Raw genomic sequence first — 18193 nt, forward strand, 5'->3', positions numbered from 1 at the left:
CATACATACATACATACATACATACATATATACATACTTTATTAATCCCAAGCGGAAATTCACATACTCCAGCAGCAGCATACTGATAAAAAGTAAAAAGTATTACTATCTCCATGGACAGAATATGAGAAACATTAACAGACATGCTTATGCTCTCTAACATCTATGCCAACTTTACCATTGATGAGTTTCCATCCCCATTTTCTCAAAGAACTAATTTTAAAGTAACAGCTTTGATCCAATAGATAGTATTAATTATTTTCATAATTAGAAAAGAAAGAGTCATTTATACTGAGTTCTCTTTGTTTAGGCTACAGTATGTTTTGTTCAAGGCTTTTTATGTCACACTATTAAGTAGATCTATCTGGCACACCTTTTTTATCTACCATTATACAGTGGACCCTTGACTTACGAACTCAATTCGTTCGCGAGGGCTGGTTGTAACTCAAGTTGGTTGTAAGTCAAGACTATTTTTCCCATAAGAAATAATGGAAATACCCATAATGCATTCCGAACCTCCCACTGCAACACTTACTTAACCTTTTCATAAAAAAGGGTTGTATAATGTGCATAATTTACCAAAACACCAACAATTTTTCTAATGTACTAACCAAAAAGTTATAAAAAGTGCGTAGCCTACCAGAAACAACAATTTCAAACTGTACTCACCATTTAATTTCTTTGGGCTGCAGGAAGGGGGGAGGAGGAGAATGAAATGGAAGGTGGTTATTGTTTAGAAGGAGCCTCCTTATGCAAATCTTTTCTTTGTAAAATTATCGAGATGGTGGATTTTGACTTCCCAAAAATTAGCATTAGAAAATCAGATGCACATCATACACGAGGAAACTTCTGCTTGGGCTCGCTTGCGCACTCGCACTCTCTCTCTCACTCGCTTGCTTGTCCACTCGCGCTTTCTCTCTCTTGCTCGCTTGCTCGCCCACTCACGCTCTCTCTCGTTTGCTCGCGCACGACAGTGCTCGCTCTTTCTCTAAACGCTTCCTATACAATCACAACGCGCATTGTAAATGGGGCAAAACTTTTTTCGCAATTTTCTTTGTAAAAATTAGGGTGCGCGTCTTACACGAGGGTGCGTGGTACATGAGTAAATACGGTATTAGCGGGATTCATCACATGAACACCACTCTCATATTTCTGCACAATTTCCTTCTTGGTTTCGATTGTGATCGCTTTCTTTACCTTCGTTACCTTCTCTTCCTTCCTTAGCAATTATGCATCTTGCTTGCCATGGTCTTAGTGAATTATATATATAGATAAATCACTGCACTGACCGAAATTACATCCACAAACACATGTATCTGGGCTCTGACTGATGCTTACAAACGCTCTCGGCTGTTTGTTTACAATCGCACAAGTGGATACACATGACCACATTCGGGTTGTAACGCAAGATGTTGGTCGAAAATCAAAACAAAAATTTTGGTCATAAATCAAGTTGTTCGTATGTCAGGCCGGTCGTATGTCAAGGGTCGACTGTATTGTGTTCATGGATATTCCATGGGTCACTTACACAGCAGCTAGTGACATTCCTGAATGTAGTTGATGCAGATTGTCTCTTTCTGTTTCTATAAAGTGACTGACAGTAAGCACCTTTACAAACACTCTATAGGTAAAATGGTACATATTGCATTGGAAACATATTAATGCACAACTTATCTGATTCAGCAAACATTGCATTGAGACTTCACCCTTGATATATTGTTTCCAATTATAATATGGACTCAAAACTACAATAACAGGGTATATAATGGAAAAGAAAAGATTTTTGAGGATAAAGTTTTAATGATCCGACTACTTTTAGTACATTTATTCCAAAATGGAGATCCGACCTGATTAATCCAACAGTTTAAAATATTGACTACATTTTCTTATAATTACCAGGTATAGCTGTAGTACAGCTGTTTTCAATCTGTAAACCACAAAAATTTAGGCCAACAGTAAATAATATGGCTTACTATTTATTCCACAGTTCTGCAGGACTAATTCTACTCTAGTTTGTCCCATCCTTTAACCTCCTTAGTGTCACTCAGGCTCTAAAAACAGTGCTAAAAGCATTAGTCCCGAGCACCACTTGGGCAACTGTATAGACGTGTCTCGTGTTAAGTGATAGACACGAGGATTACTCATGCTATAAAAGTGGCAACAACGTTGCTCGGGAAACAATATATACGTGTCTTGCATAAGTGTCAGGCCTGAGTTTTACCCAGGCAATGGCGCAGACTCGTCTGCTCCTAGCCTCACAATGACATTTTTCAGCAGCCCAGGTGTTACACACTCTTCACAGTGACACAAGCAGTGATGATGAGGTGAAGCTGTCTTCAGACAGTGAAGCTGAAATGGACAGTAAAATTGAAAGCAATTTTGATGAACCCTAAAGTGACGTTCGTGTCAATCACACACGTGCAATGCGCTGTTCAAAAGTTGATCAATCTGGAAAGAAAATCTGCAAGGAATAACTCTACCATTGTCCCGACTGTGACGTTGGATTGTGTATTTTACCGTAACCACACAAATTACATATTTTGACTGTATATACGGTATTAGCATTAGTTTTATTATTATTATTTGTATCATATTATACTTTTCTGCACTTTAGTGTTTTGAATATTTTACAGTAGAAAGATGAGATTTAATAAACGTCATTTTTCAAGCCAAAAAATGCAATGCTTTTTACGTGTTTTTTCGAGAAAAAATGTAACACTAAGAGGTTACACCAGTGGAGAGCAACGTTGGTCCTGAAAAGCCACAGTAGCTGGAGGTTTTTTGTTCCTGCCCAATTGCTTAATAAGAATTCAATTATTGTTGTTAAAACATTTATTGCCTAAGTGACGTTTTCCTGCTTCAAACCCTTATTATTGCCTATTTTAGTCTTAATTAGCTGCATTCGCTGTTTTTAATTGCTCCTTATTAGCAATAAGATGCATATGACAAAGGAGCCAGCAGTTGTCGGTCTAACTTGCTTCCCATTTACACCTGAGTATATTCATTGTGCACCATTTGGTTTAATACAGAACTTGGAAGGAAACTGAAAAGAAAAAATGAAGGACTGAAAGCTACTCATCCACTTTAGGTATTATCATATCGATAATACCATTAGAAAGGAAAAACTCTATGATATAAGAATGACCAGGCATGGCAGAGTTAAAGCACTAACAAGCCAGAACATGAAATAAGATCTGTTATTGGCAAGGAATGGTGTCTAATTAAAGCAGCTGGGCTGAAACAAAGACCTCCAGCCACAGTGGCCCTCCAGGATTGACGTTGCTCCTTTAAGCCAACCTCTGTAATAAGGTACACCCTTGTATTATGTTTTACATTGGATATTTATTCAGATTTCTTTCCAGAATCTTGAGCCTATACTCCAAATAATTTTCATTTTAAATTTTCAAGGGGAAGTATACAAGTAGTTATTGTTATGTCAGCTTTAAAATCTCTATTTTACTATCTATAGTTAGTGCATTATTTTTGTTCATTTAATGGATTATTTCATGTTATATTTTGATATGTTACACAGCTTATACTGTACATTGTGACACAAACTGGAATAAGCAGGTTTGAAAGTGTCATGTTATGTTTGATTGACTTATTATACTTTGCATTATGTTAATTGTAACATACATTATAAAAAGTATGAATAAAACAACAATCAAATTGGAGTTAACCAGTGACATAAAAAAACTTATTCTCTGGGAAAAACAATCCACGGAGTGCTAAAATCAACCTAATTTGTTTAAACATGGAAAGAAATCAACAACACATCATCTATCTTGGAAATGAAATGCACTGGCATATTTGCAGTGGTATACTTAACATAAATTTATGCATCTTGTCCTAACTCTTCACACATTTGGATAGGAAGTATTTTATTTTGGTTTTAATGAATCATAAACAATTATTTTATTCAACGAATATTTTTTGACATTGTTGTTGTATTAGAATTGGAGATGTTTTGGCCTTATTTCACAGATGAATGTCATTAAAGTATGCTTCTCAATCAATAATTTATTCACATTACAGCTCTGGAACTACAATGAATAGTTACCACCAGGTCACCACAGCTACTGAACATCCACAGAATTAAATTTGCTAATTTCTGGAATTTTTACATACATTATTCTCATTTGTTTTTCGTCTTTATTATCACAGTGAAGTCACAGAGCGCCATTTTTGTATCATCCTGTTAGGTCTCTGCTATTTTGTGGTGCAGATTAAATGGAAGGAACCACCTTGTTTCTAATTGCCATGGTTGTTGTCAGTGACGTGAAATGGAGATCACGCAATAAGCTTTGCCTTTACCAATTTGAAGTGCTAATGAATGAAAACAATGCAGTTGAAATGACGGCTAGTGCAAGACAGACAACCATGTTGAGTGAGAAAAAAATATATTTACACCAATGTAGTAATCTGATACTACATGGTAATTACACATTTCTGGCAATAACCAAAAATTTTGCTTAGTTAATTATGCTACTACACCCTGTGGCTGTTTTGTAGCCTAGTCTACAGTAGACAAAGGAGTATCACCAGTGGCTTTCAGTGAGATGATTCCCAGCCTACGTGTCCGTAGAATTTTCTCATTTGGTGATGTATCATCCTCCTCCTGCCTGTTTCTATTATTTAGACCTTTACTAAATATGCCTATCTTGTTCAGTCTTCGCCTGTTTGGGAAAATTAAAAGGGTAGAAATGTTCTAAGCATAGTACTAGGTGGAACAAAGCTGTAAAGAATCTTACATACTTTTCGATAATCTTCAGTACATTGCAATCAATAATAGTAGATATATTTTTAAGTCATTTTAATAATGACAGAAGTTACGATAAGTGTGGGCAATTCTTCACAAACTTACCTTCATTTGATACTTTTCCACAGGCCAAGACTTGTCCTGCCTAATGTGAGGAGGTCTTGGGAATTAGTTTTTTAAATAAGTTTCTGATCATCAGCTATACTGCTATAGCAAAAAAAGTGTCACACTGTACACTGCAGTATTATTAGCATATATATGCGCACACACTCACACACAAACATTTTACAGAATAATTACACTTCAAGAAAATGTGGAAAATTATTTTCTTATTTAAAATGGATCAATAAATGGTGTGGTAGTCTTCCACAAGAGCCTCGCTCCATTGCATTTGACATACACATACCGGCAGAGCTGTTGACCATTCCTGTGGGGAGGTTGTAGTGAGGAGTCTGAGGATTCATCATTCCAGAGTTGTTATTTATGGACTGGCTATAAGGTGAATTTGAGGCCATCATTCCACTTTGATTCATGCTTGAGTAGTTGCTTTGCCTGTGAAGTTTAAGACAAAAAGAAGTGCTTAATGAGCAGAGCTAACACCAAGAGTAGAGATAATGAGTAAAAACTTCATCTTCACCTTGTGTATTAGAAGCTTCAAGCAAACTACTAAAGACCGTAAGCAAGCATTTGGTGTATTAAGACCTCTTTGCTTAGGTTTATGGAAATGAAATAAAAACAGATTTCCATATCATCAGCACAACATTTCAAAGTCTTGCAACACTGGGCATGACATATTTAATTTTTTTTCTCTTGTCTATTTTTTATAGACAATGCATTTCAACAGTGACACTGATTTACGAAAAAAGATGCAGTAGCCAAGAATTAATTCAGCTATGGGGAAGTGCACAACAGCAGGAGGCAGCCAGTGAGAGATCAATGAAGCAAATCCACTGTTTCAAAAAGTTTGAAAGGCAAGCATGACAAGTGATATAGCCAAAAAAACGTAGCTGAAAATGATAACACTGTTGTGAAATACCCAACACAAGACTACAAATCAATAAGTGAGAACTAAATGAATGACTGGGAATATCGACCAGTACAAATTTCAACACCATTCCTTTTCAATGTTTGTATTAGTATCTAAAGCCGTAGCTTGTCAAACCTGACTGTAATGATATTCTTCTTGAGGGGAGAAGCGAACATTTCTATGATCCCAAAGATGAGCAAGGTAAAAAGCCATTACAAAATGTTTGTACAGCTCAGCTTACTTAACTCAACAACAATAAGCCACAGTGAGAGGAGCACAATAGGGAAAAACAACAAGTGTGTATATAGCGTGACTTGTCATCAATGCCCTTTGTGATGTCACCACAAAATCAGTACTCAATGGCTATAGATAAGGAAGAAGATCCCAGTTGGGTCCCAGTGTGGTCATTCAAAGTAAAGGTAAGATACTGGTTCAGCCTGAGGTGTCAGATGTCACTGGTTGAGACCACTGGAGATATTATTAGCAAAAAATCCAAGAACAGGAAGATGGCCACTGAATAATCTGTAAGTATCGATTTCCTAATCACATAGAAAATAAAGGAAAGAAAAATGTCATTCTCCAAGAGTTAATCTTTAGGTAAATGATATGAGACAAATACACTTACACATATACACTCATTCACAATAGACTGGGGTTTAGAACTGACAGCTGAATCAACAAAATCACACCTTGAGGATGTGAGAAGAAGCTGAAACATTGGCTGAAACCCCCACAAAACATTTAAAACAACCAAACTACATACAGATGGTAGCTTAGCCTGACACCCTTATGGACAAATACAAATGCTTCTCACATAGATGTCAATATCTGATTATCATCTACCTCTCTGTTTTTACATAAATAACTATATAATACATAATAAATATATAATACATAAATAAAAATATGCGAAACAAATTCAATTTATTAATCTCCAAAAATATGTAAACTGTTGCCGTCTGATAACAGGCTTGTAGGCGGGAGTCAGCTGTAGTCAAATCTTCCCACTTGAGTATCAGGTTTACATTTAAACACATTATTTGAACAGAGCAAGTCCAGCTTATTGTTTTCAAAAATGGAACATGCCGATAGAAATTTGTTCCTTCCAAAGTTCCCCTAGTTGAAGTAAAAAGCATTCTAGTGTCAGAATAATTCATCATTACAGTGTTGGTAACAGAGAGAATCTGGTGCAGAGTTTATGAACATTACCAAGCATGATCAAACGTATTTCCCTAGGCAGTAACACTGATGAATTCAGTCAGCATTTGAAGTTCACACAATTTTTTTTTCACCTCTTCTATTCTCTACATTGTTAAAAAAGTTCAACTCATCACATGTGTAATGTAAATGTGCAGCCTGAAAACTAGTAATAAGTAATAAGTTAAAAGTTATACACAATTTGTTGTTAAAGTTTATTGTCTGGTTAGGGGCAGGGTAAAAAAACACATAAAGAAATGCTTGTGCAAACAATGTAAACAAATAAAAATTCACATTATTTCTACTGATTACCCACTTAAATTTAAAAGAGTACACTTTCTTGGGAAATTCTGTTTTGCAATGACCATCAAGAAAAGCAAAGTCACTAAAAAAGTCTGAATTTGTGATTACAGTTGCATATCATCAATTTAAAAATCCATTAAAAATTTTAGTAAAAAAGCCATATGCCACATACATCCATCCATCCATCCATTATCCAACCCGCTATATCCTAACTACAGGGTCACGGTGGTCTGCTGGAGCCAAATCCAGACAACACAATGCGCAAGGCAGGAAACAAACCCTGGGCAGGGCGCCAGCCCACTGTAGACATACATTCTATTCCTAACATTAATAATTGTTAAAAAAAAAAGTGGATCAAAAACTAAAAAAAGAAAGAGAGATCCTCTGTAAAAGGCTGACCAGACTAAATGAATGTTAGAATGTTGTGTAAATCTTTGAAGAATAAATGCATTGACATATACACACAAATAGTCTTTTAACTTGCTCAGTTCAATTACAAAGTTTCTGTCACTGTCATTACATCTTTTCAGAACTCTATGGATACTTTAAAGTTATCAACATCTTGATAAACAGCTGAATACTTCAGTACAACCTTTTTTTGGATGTTCAGCTTTATATATTTTTCTTTACTATAAGTTTTCAAGTTACATATGAAACTAATAAAAGTTAGAAGGACACTGTTTTTCTGTTTTTGCTCATTTTAAGAGATATAATTAAAGCTACAAGCTTGCCAATGAAGTTAACCACACAATATGTGATGACAGAGGGATCTGTGAAACAAAACTGTCATTCAGTTAAAAGGACACGAAGCAAGAATAAGAATGTGTGCGAGTCTCACTTAACTTTGGATGTGAAAATATTTTTTTAAGAAGAGCTTTCATTATTGGCATGAAGACTTACAGAATAACTGACACAAACATTTGCTGTGGCTCATCTACGGGAAGCATATATTGCAAGGAAGAAAGCCATACATTTTTTTCCTCCAGGCACTTCCAAATTAACTTTTAAGTATTAAGAGATAAACACAGCAAATCTGTCTGATTAAGCCGATTATAAATCTATCCAATCATTTGTTAATTGAACCCAGTTAATCCAATTTCAGGGGCAGAAGTAGCCAAAGTCTTTTACAGCAGTACTGGGCAGAAGTCAGGAAAATAACTGAGGAGAGGACATCAGTCCAACACAGGGCATTGTTCATTAAAAATGCATTTTTATTTTCTTTACTGTCCTTTAAACCAGTGTTTGCCATTTACAACTTTTCTTTATGCATAATCATTATATGTAAAAAAAAAAATCTGATTTGCTGGTTCACTTGAGGTGCTGAAGGCATTACAATTAGAAATGGGGAAACCCACCATGCTTACTGTAACATGTACCTTCCAAATGTAAATAAACACCAGAATTTACCTCAAAAATGCACCACTCCTGCAAAATAATTCTTTATTATTAATAGAGTGCATAAATGATAGGGCTAGATTTTCTCTCTTTTATAAAAAAAAATCTTGGAAGGGGAAGAGACGTGATTTTCTCGGAGACACTTTAACGTCCTGCGAGATAAGGAAGTAAGACAGAAGGACAGCTGCTGTACAGGCTTTTAAATGTACATGCAGATCACGCAGCACGACGGCAACAGCAGCAGCAAGTCAGCAACTGATCGAGCAAAGAGGAAGTTAAACAATGTATTTATTTCCCATTGCATCACTGTTTAAGAGGGGGTTTCAGAGGAGCAACCGCATCTACTTAGCATGCGTTCAGCCTCCCTTCTTCACAACGCAAGTAGCAGAGACGCGTAGCGGGCCCCAGGGGTAGGCGAGCGAAGTGAGCAGGGGGCAAAGACTCCTAGTTATTAAAAAATGTAACTGCAATTAATCACATAATTAGCATTTTTTTTATCTAAATAAACTGCATATTACTTTAAATTGTATGTATTTTCTTCATGTGTGATGATATTGTTCTATAAAGCATATTTAATGCAAGAACAGCTTTCATAACCACATTCCTCGGCATATTAAATTATATCAGTGAGTTTATTGAACAGCTTTGCATAGCAGAAATAATTGAAGAAACAGTGAAACACTAATCAGTCAACCGCTCAAAGTTAGTTTTTTTTTCTCGATTTTGAGCCACATCACATTGCAAATTAGCCCAGCACTTTGATTGGTTCTGTTAACAATATTTCTTTACAATGATAAGATGATGAAAAATGAGACATTATTGATTTTCTGACTATTAGATTCAGCCAGTTGCTTGGGCGGACCAGTTTATTCACAAGTGAGGAGGTCTTGTTCATGAGCGAGGGAAGAAGGGAGCAGGAGGTTGACAGGCAAATCCAGTTATACAGATATTTTACTAGTCAGTTGTGGTGAAGACAGAATGGAGATTTACCAGTTGATCTACGTCCCAGTCCTCACCTGTGGTCATGAACTTTGGGTAGTGACCAAAAAGAGTGTGATACCAGATGTGAGCATCAGAAATGAGCTATCTTTGCAGGGTGTCTGGGCTCAGCCTTAGAGACAGGGTGAGAGCTCAGCAGAGGTGCTTTATGCTTCTGAGTAGAATGCTTCCTGGATGCCTTGCTGTGGAGGCATTTCAGGCAAGTCCAACCAGGAGGAGACCACGGAGCAGACCCAGGACCACTGGAGAGATTGTATCTCTCAGCTGGTCTGGGAACACCACTATCCTGGTGAAGCTGAAGTAGGTGGCAGAGAAAAGGAGAAAACTTAGACTGCTGCAACCCCCCCACACATGACTTGGAACCAGTTAAGTGGAAGAAAATGGATGGATGGGTGGTAGATTCAAGGAACACTGTTTTTAATTAACTCCAGAATATGTGTGTGTGTGTACATATAGTATATATTCTGTAATCACCCAACAATATTTTTAAAACTATTTATTTGGCTAGTACATGTTTATTTATTTCAGAAAACACTAACACTGCATGACCATGAAAAGAAATAATGACTGATGCCACAAAGGTAACCAATTTAGTGATACTTTGACAGATAGCTGAAACGACACTGGTTTGGTTCTCAACCATATCCACGAGTAACTCCAGATATTCCAGTTTGTTAAATTCCACCATAGCACTCCTGACTCAAATTAATGAGGTGGTTTGGAAGGTAGCCAAACATACTAAGGTGCCTCACAGAAAGGTTTGGAAATGGGCTAAGCTAAAACATTTTGACAGACAAGACAATCATAGTTTTGAATCAAAAAAGACTACAGTCTGTGAGCAACAGCACGCCAAACCAGATTTTCAGGATATAGTTGTCATAAAGAAATTTGCAGAAACTGGCAGGAAATGCAGTGGAAGACCCAAAAACCTGTCTATACCTGATGAATAGTGGTTAAAGGCCAAATCCTTAAGGGGCAGAAAGAAATCCTGCGAAGTGTCTGCTCAGGACCTGACAGAGCCATTCAGCATCAGTTTTACACACTTTGACCATGTGAAGAAGTCTAACAAGGTGAGCTTCGGTTAAAAAAGGTAGTAAGCAGAAGATATTGTAGCATGTGAAAGAACATAAAGCACGGAGAGAACACCAGTGGTTGAAATCATGGACAGCGGAGTCTAGATTTGAAATATTTTGTTCACAAAAAGCCAGTAGATCAGAAGAAAAGTTTGTAGAAAGTATGTTGATGTCTGTCTGTTGACATTTCTATAAAGTACAGTGGCAGCTTCAGGACAGATTATAAGGAGTTTGTATAAAACAACTAAACTAATGCAAAAGTTTATTTACAATTTAGCTGAATTTTTCTAATTATATGGATATCTTGGACTCACCAGTTGCTTGTACAGCCTTCCTAACTGACACATTTCTTAAAATTGACAAAAGTAATTGGTTTAGCTATAATTATTCAAAAATAAACCAGCCCAATATTATAATTCTCCTCAAAAAATTCATAACTACTTTTCCTGATTGATGTTTAGAATTAATTTCACTATTGTGTGACTATCCTTAACTGTGTCTACCATTAGACTTGTGTTTTTACCCAGGGTTGCTCTCTCCTTATAACTTTTTCTGCCGAAATAAGCTTCACCTGCGAATTAGTAACATGGTAAGATAATGGAGGGTCAGGTCTTCACAGCAGTGTTGCCTCTTGACAATTTCCCACAAACGCTACTTGAGTGAATGTCTTTTCATTAACACAAGTGTCAAAAAAAGGCACAACAGTGTCAGGGGTGGCTCCACCATCCTGCTGCATTATTCTATTTCTCCAATTTCATATCTTTGAACATTCAAACACCTCAACCACTGCAGTTACATTTTTCCAATTTAAATTTGTTTTCTCAAAGCACAAAAAACAAAGACATATAAAATGGTAAAATGCTAGTAACTAATATAATGATTTACAGCCAGAATAGCTTGTAGTATTATAAATAAAAATAATATACCAAAGAAAAATTTATTAATAGTCAGCTGCTGCATAAAGCAGTAGGTTGTCAGTAAGAAAATACACTAAAAAGACCCATTGTTAAAAGCTATATTTCAGTTTTCATTTGTTGTTTTTGCGTTCTGCTAATTTGTTTAGTTATGGTAACAATATTTGATGAAATGGTGAATTGGTTTTGTTCTGGCAAACAAATATTAAGATTGATCTCCTGTACCATCTTGGACAAAAATCTGACCGCATATGATGCAGACGATCAAGTGTAACAAGCTTCTTCTTGAAATATTTTTTCTCAAAATATTTTTTAATCTGGAATCTTTTGAGAATTTAAAACAAAAAAAAACAAACAAACAAAAAAAAAAAAACAGTCCGTACCCATCTTGCAAGATTTTCAACAGGAAAAGATGCCAATCATGCAGCGACTGTTTAACAAGAACCTGCTTGACATTTACTGTGCTGAAGGGGAAATCCATGCTGTGATGGATGGTATGTCACTGACAGTTATGTCACAGGTTGTGATAATGTACATTACCATGGACTCTAGGGAAGGAAGATTTACTGGTAATGAAAAGCAAATCTAATGTGTTTAGTGAGGATACCTTTGGGCATTAAGCTCCTGGGCTTTGATCTTTAGTCTTTATTTATTTACTAGTTGTAATATATTGCAATAGAGGGCAACATTCAGCAAGTGCGTTGTGAACCTTCAACCTTAAAAGGGTCAAGTAACTTATGCCAAAATTATAAATGCTGACAAGTTATTGAAGAATGACTGCTGATTCAACATGTTCTTTATATTCAAGGTCATTAAAAAGCTGACTGAACTGCCAGTTTTCTACAGAAATGTTTTATTGTTACATGGAGTATAAAGGAAAAGTTAATGTCTTTCAATGTTAGTGTTCAACAACACTGAAAAAGACGCTTGAGAGTGTGTTTGTGTAAAATGTAAAATATGCTTGGCTGCTGTTTATTGTGCTATGGTGGTGCAGATACACACAACAATTGTTGCGAATGCAAAAAGTCTGAATTGAAAATTAACATTGAGACTCATTCTTTTTTATCCCTGTTTTGCTTACATAGGAATATTTGTACTTTTGCAGTTTTCATGTGTTGGATAACAATGATAGTTGTTTGTCAAAATATGGCTGCTAGAACCCGGTAGCGAAAAAAAATACATTTCCACTGCTGTTATTGAATATACTGTATATTTATGTGTTGTTCATTTTAAACACCAGAAACATGTATATAGCTGTAAATGATGACTCAGTGGCTCTGTTTAAGGCTGCAAACATGACAGTGACGAGCAACAACATTTCATTCATGGCTGAATCCTGGAGGGATGGATGGCTAGCACGAAAACCAGAAAACCCATAATCCTTTATCATTTTTACTTCAAGCCTTTCTTAGTATCCCACCACACCATCTCCACATATGCTTGTACTGACTTCGAGTTTCATTGTCTTTTCAAGAGAGACGACTTATCAAATACAAGTTATGACTCTTGCATCAATCAAGTGTGGTCAGTCAAAAATAATCTGAATTGTCTCTGTTGGATCCTAAATTTTCCCCCCATCTTTTTGGGTTCCTTTTCAATTATTTTTAACAGCATGAATTGAATTAGCTCTAGCATATACTATTCATTACATACAACATATATTGTCTTCAGATTAAAAACATTCCTGAAGGTATGTCGGCATAACACCCACAAACGCCTGAATGTCCACTACGAGCATGCACTCAAAAACTTACCATTGCATACTTTCTGCTGTAACTAAGAGAATTTTATTCATCTATCCATTGTCAAAAGTGCTTGATAGAACTTAGGACCCAAAGGGGACAGAACCAATCCATCTAGTAAGTACTGATGTCAGTCCATTGCATAACACATACATGCATACACCAGAGTCACTAACAACCTTACATGTTAGTATTTGGAGTCAAAATGTAGGGTAAACAGAGACAATAGAGACTGTGTGAAGTCCATAGAAATGGTGATGAGGCCAGGTTTTTGAGCCTAGTCATGGACTGTAAGACTTCAGCACTTTTCACTGTTGGAAAACACTATACACTAGTGCGAAATGAAACAAGAACTCCCAGAAGTGATCTAATTGGGACTGGTGTAATACAATATGGTAAAGATAGACGGTAGATGATGCTGTGATCAAATTCCCAAGGTCAAGGGAGCACCCTGTGGTTAAACAAAGTACAGCTAAGGTTACTCCACTGCCTGTGGTGCTCACAGTATTACAGAAACAGTCATTTGTGATACCATATACTGTATGGTACTCTGTGAAGTGTTCTTCTTGCCTAGTAGATATCATCATAGGCCATCTGTGAAATTAACGTAGTATGAACAAGGTGTTTTAGTGGGTCTTAGTGAAGCTGCATGGTCTTTTTGATGTTATCAATGATAAGAGGAGGAGGGAGCCCACAGTCAGAGATATAATTCTTGGAGGGAAAGGTCAGGTGTATAGATGGATATCAAGACTGGAATATTAGAAGGCAGGCTGCGGCAGGATAAACAGCCACAGTAGCCTGCAACAGAACCACCGTTGCACAAGAAGTGTCCATTCTCACCACATACCATGATCTTGATACAGGACTGTAGTTACATGTTCTTCTGTCATGACTGCCACTGCACTGCTGCCTCAAATGTGCTGACTGTAAGGAGTAATGGTGATCTGTGATCTTTTGTGATAAAAGCAGATTCTACCTGGAAAATGACTTTCATGTCATGTACATGTTTGATGGAGACCTAATGAGTACCCATGTCCAGTTATGCTTGTCTGTGTTTATGCTTTCAACATGCAGGGACGATGGGACCATGGACATTAAGGGGGTTGGTTGGTGTTTATATGGAGATACTGACAAACACTATCTTTGTCAACATCATCACTTACCTGGTCCAGATTTTGTTGTGTGAAATGGGAGATGTGTTCTTCCAGCAAGACAATGCCAGCCCACATTTTGTCTATGAAACTTTAGTTTGGTCTAGGGGCTGTTCATCAACTCTCCTGGCCATTGCTGAATGGACCTCCTCCTATCCAGCATGTATGGGACTGAATTGGATGGCATGCCTCCCAGTCATCAGCAACGGTCCTCAGCCAATTTCTCCTTCAGGTTGCAAGTATATGGAGTGATATTACACAGGAAGACATTTATCATATTACATGCCATGGTGCAGGCCTGTATTGTAACCCAGGAAGGATACACCTTGTATCATGGTGAGTATGCTTTAACACATAACATTTTATGTATGAAATAAACAATGTTGTGTCATTCTTCTTGTCACCTTGATTTTTATACATTCAGATGATTCTCGTATCTGAATCTAAGTTGTGTAGTGTGACGTCTACAGGGTGTTGTTTTTCACTTTCCACTACTGTACTCATGCCCTTAGAAATGCCTTTATTAATGCCATAATATGGGTCCAGTGACACAGTTAATCAAGCATCTTAGTTTGACTCCAACACCAAGTTATTGTCTGTATGACAGAGTTTTTATGGTTTTCTCATGTCTGCATGAACTTTCCAGCAGGTAATCTAGTTTTTCTCAGACATCCGCAAACGTGCTGACTAGGCCTTTGTGTGTGAATTGGCCCTATGAAGGACTGGCGCGATGGTCAGGGTTGGCTCCAGCCTTGCACTTGATGTTCCCAAGATAAACGCGGGCCTCCATTAATTCATATTTAATCCACATATCCAGTTTAGTGTTGTGGAGATCTGATTTTGTGTTTGCAATTCTTTTAAAATGAAGTATTTTTGTCAAAAAGTGCAATGATTGCTTGAGCTCATTTATTAGCAGGTTATTGATTTGGGTTGTTGATTGTGATTTCCTATAAAATAAGCAAAGGGTATGGTAAGTGATTATGGTGAATATCTGCTCACCTTCAGGCAGTAAAAAAAGCGAATTGTGTGTCTGTCTACTGCTAAAAGCACCTAAAATGGGCACATGAGCATCTGAACTGGACCATGGAGCAACTGAAGAAGGTGGCCTGGGAGATGGCTGGGTGCATGTACATCATTTAACTGGGGAAGCAAGGAACCAGGACGCACTAAGGGAAAAAAGGCAAAGTGGCAGAGCTAGTGTGATGCTCTGGACAATGTTATTTTGAGCAACCATGGGTCCTGGCATTTACGTGGCTGTTACTACTTAAGAAAAGACTATTGTGAGCCATGTATACCCCTTCATGGCAATAGTATTACCTGATGGCAGTGTATTCTTTAAGCAGGATAATGTGCCCTGGCACACTGCAAAAAATGTCACAGAATGGTGTGAGGAACATGACAAAGAGTTTTAAGTGTTGACTTGGCCTCCAAATTCCCCAGATCACAATTGAGCATCTGTAGGATGTTTATTGAAAAAACAAGTCTGGTGCATGGAGGCTTGACCTCACAACTTAATGGATCTGAAGTATCTGCTTCTAATATCTTGGTGCCAGATACCACAGGGCACTTTCAGAGGTCTGGTGGTGGAGTCCAAGCCTTGATGGGTCAGAGTTGTTTTGGCAACACAAGGGTGACCTACACAATATTGGACAGGTGGTTTTAATGTTGTGGCTGATTGGTGTACGCTAATTTTCTGAAAATCGCTGAACTGCAAGAGAAAGGGGTGTTGAACTGAAAATATTATATTTTGAGTTTAAAAGGCATTAACAAAGAATGTAGGTGTTAGAGCAGATTGCTGGGATAGCCTTGAACATTTGCCAAGTCTAAAAGATAGGAATTTAATATTAATGTAGAATATAGTAAACATATTATCTGGTTTATATTTTTTCCTCCAAGGTTAAAGAAAACAAGGTGTATTTCAATAGAGAACTACTCAATGCTCATGTGAATGGGTCTTTATTGTGAACTGTTGCATACAAAAGCAAGTCAATCAAAGCAGCTATCAGTTGTACCTTGAATAATCTTTACACTAGAATGCCTTGAATCACTGGGCAGCACTATTCAAGCAAGAAATTCTTGATCCTGAAAGTAGGCATAGGCTAGGGTTCAAAAAGAAATAAAATAGCCTGCACTAATTTCTATCTTATCTTATTATTACTATTCACTATGTTCCCATACTTACTACCGCACATACTTTAGTTAAAAAGTGGCAACTTAGAGAGCCATATGATAAAGACTATCCCATGTAAGGTGGTTATTCATATAAAGTAAAATTGCAAATGTTATTTCTTATTTGGCTGAACTCTTCATGCAAGGCAGCTTACACAATCTGAGAAAGAATTGGTTACCCATCTAACCTTCACCACGTTTGGATGGATTTTTCTCACCATAATCTGATTTTCATCCCATTCCATGTACCCAATGGTACCAGGATTGACTCCAATCCCTGCAACCCTTGAATTGAATTAAGCAAAAGAAATCATTTTTAAGTCATGCACCTCACCTATACAGGAAAAAAAATTATGTTTCCAGAGAACGAAACTCACCCAATAGTAATGCAGATAAACACTGGGCAGACCAGGAGTCAAATCCATTTTCATAAAGCTGTTAGGCAGCAGTGCACCATTGTGCCATCCTCCTAAAAAACAGAATGAGCCCTAAAAATATCCCAGTTATGGCTATGGGCCATGTTTGGAAAAAAAAAAAAAAACTATGACCCAAGTGGTCAGAACTGGGGAACTGCCCTGTTGTGACTGTATGTGTGGAAATGTACACATAGGTTGTCATTTATTGGAGGGGCATTGGGTTCCCACCCAATCCTTAGAGGAAAAATCTCACCAGTAAAACTAAGTTGAAAAGTCAATACCACTACAGGGGGTCATGGGGTTCTGCTACTAACTTTCTCTCTTTCTTTCCTAGGTGACGAAGCGGAAGCAGAAGTAGAAGCAGACAATGGCCGACAGTGAGATGAATCGCGTTGCCGTCGTCGTCAAAGAACTCCAGGCACTCGACAAACAAATTCAGAAACTCCTGTCCAGATGAAGGTACCTCAGAGACTTGAAGACTTGGCTGCTGGACAAACCACACCCAACAACTGAAGTCGGCGTAACATCAACCCCACCTCATGCCGCTCAAGTCCAAGGGCAAGTAAGCTTCACCCCCGCGCCTCGTAGGAGCAACGACAACGCTGATGAAGACCTTGACGGGTTTCAGCTTTGCAGGCAGGGGTTCAAGGCTAGAACACCTCCATCGGCACAGGCGAGCATTCAAATCCAGAACCGATTCGACCCTCTCCGCGTCCCCAGTCTGCCTTGAACCCCGGGTGATGTAATCATGGTAGGTGATTCGATTGTACGAAACCTGAATATCACGTGCCCTAATCGAAAATCCTTTGTTTCTTGTTTTCCCGGTGCTCGAGTTCGAGATGTGATGAGGCGGGCGCCGACCTTCTACCAGAAGCACAAGAGGGCAATTGGATCCATCATTCTACACGCCGGCGTAAACGACATAAGGCACCGAGAGTTGGAGGTTCTCAAGGCTGACTTCGCAGCACTAGTTGAAGACAGGAAGCCATCCGCAAAAATCTTCATCTCGGGTCCACTACCTCTCGTCAGATGATCGAATGAATACTAC

The 18193-nt window shown here is 37.7% G+C and overlaps 1 protein-coding gene across 4 annotated transcripts in view; it reads right to left on the reverse strand.

The window, feature by feature from the left end:
• Positions 1–18193, reverse strand: part of arid1b (AT rich interactive domain 1B (SWI1-like)) — a 717470-nt gene that overhangs the window by 116238 nt on the left and 583039 nt on the right. For all 4 annotated transcript variants that reach the window (XM_039748144.1, XM_039748142.1, XM_039748145.1 and 1 more), the window contains exon 9: positions 5166–5311. In XM_039748144.1, coding sequence (XP_039604078.1) covers positions 5166–5311 — 146 coding nt within the window. The remainder of the gene's footprint in view (positions 1–5165; positions 5312–18193) is intronic.

This window comes from Polypterus senegalus, chromosome 3 (genome assembly GCF_016835505.1).
Source record: "Polypterus senegalus isolate Bchr_013 chromosome 3, ASM1683550v1, whole genome shotgun sequence".
Classification (NCBI taxonomy): Eukaryota; Metazoa; Chordata; class Cladistia; order Polypteriformes; family Polypteridae; genus Polypterus; species Polypterus senegalus.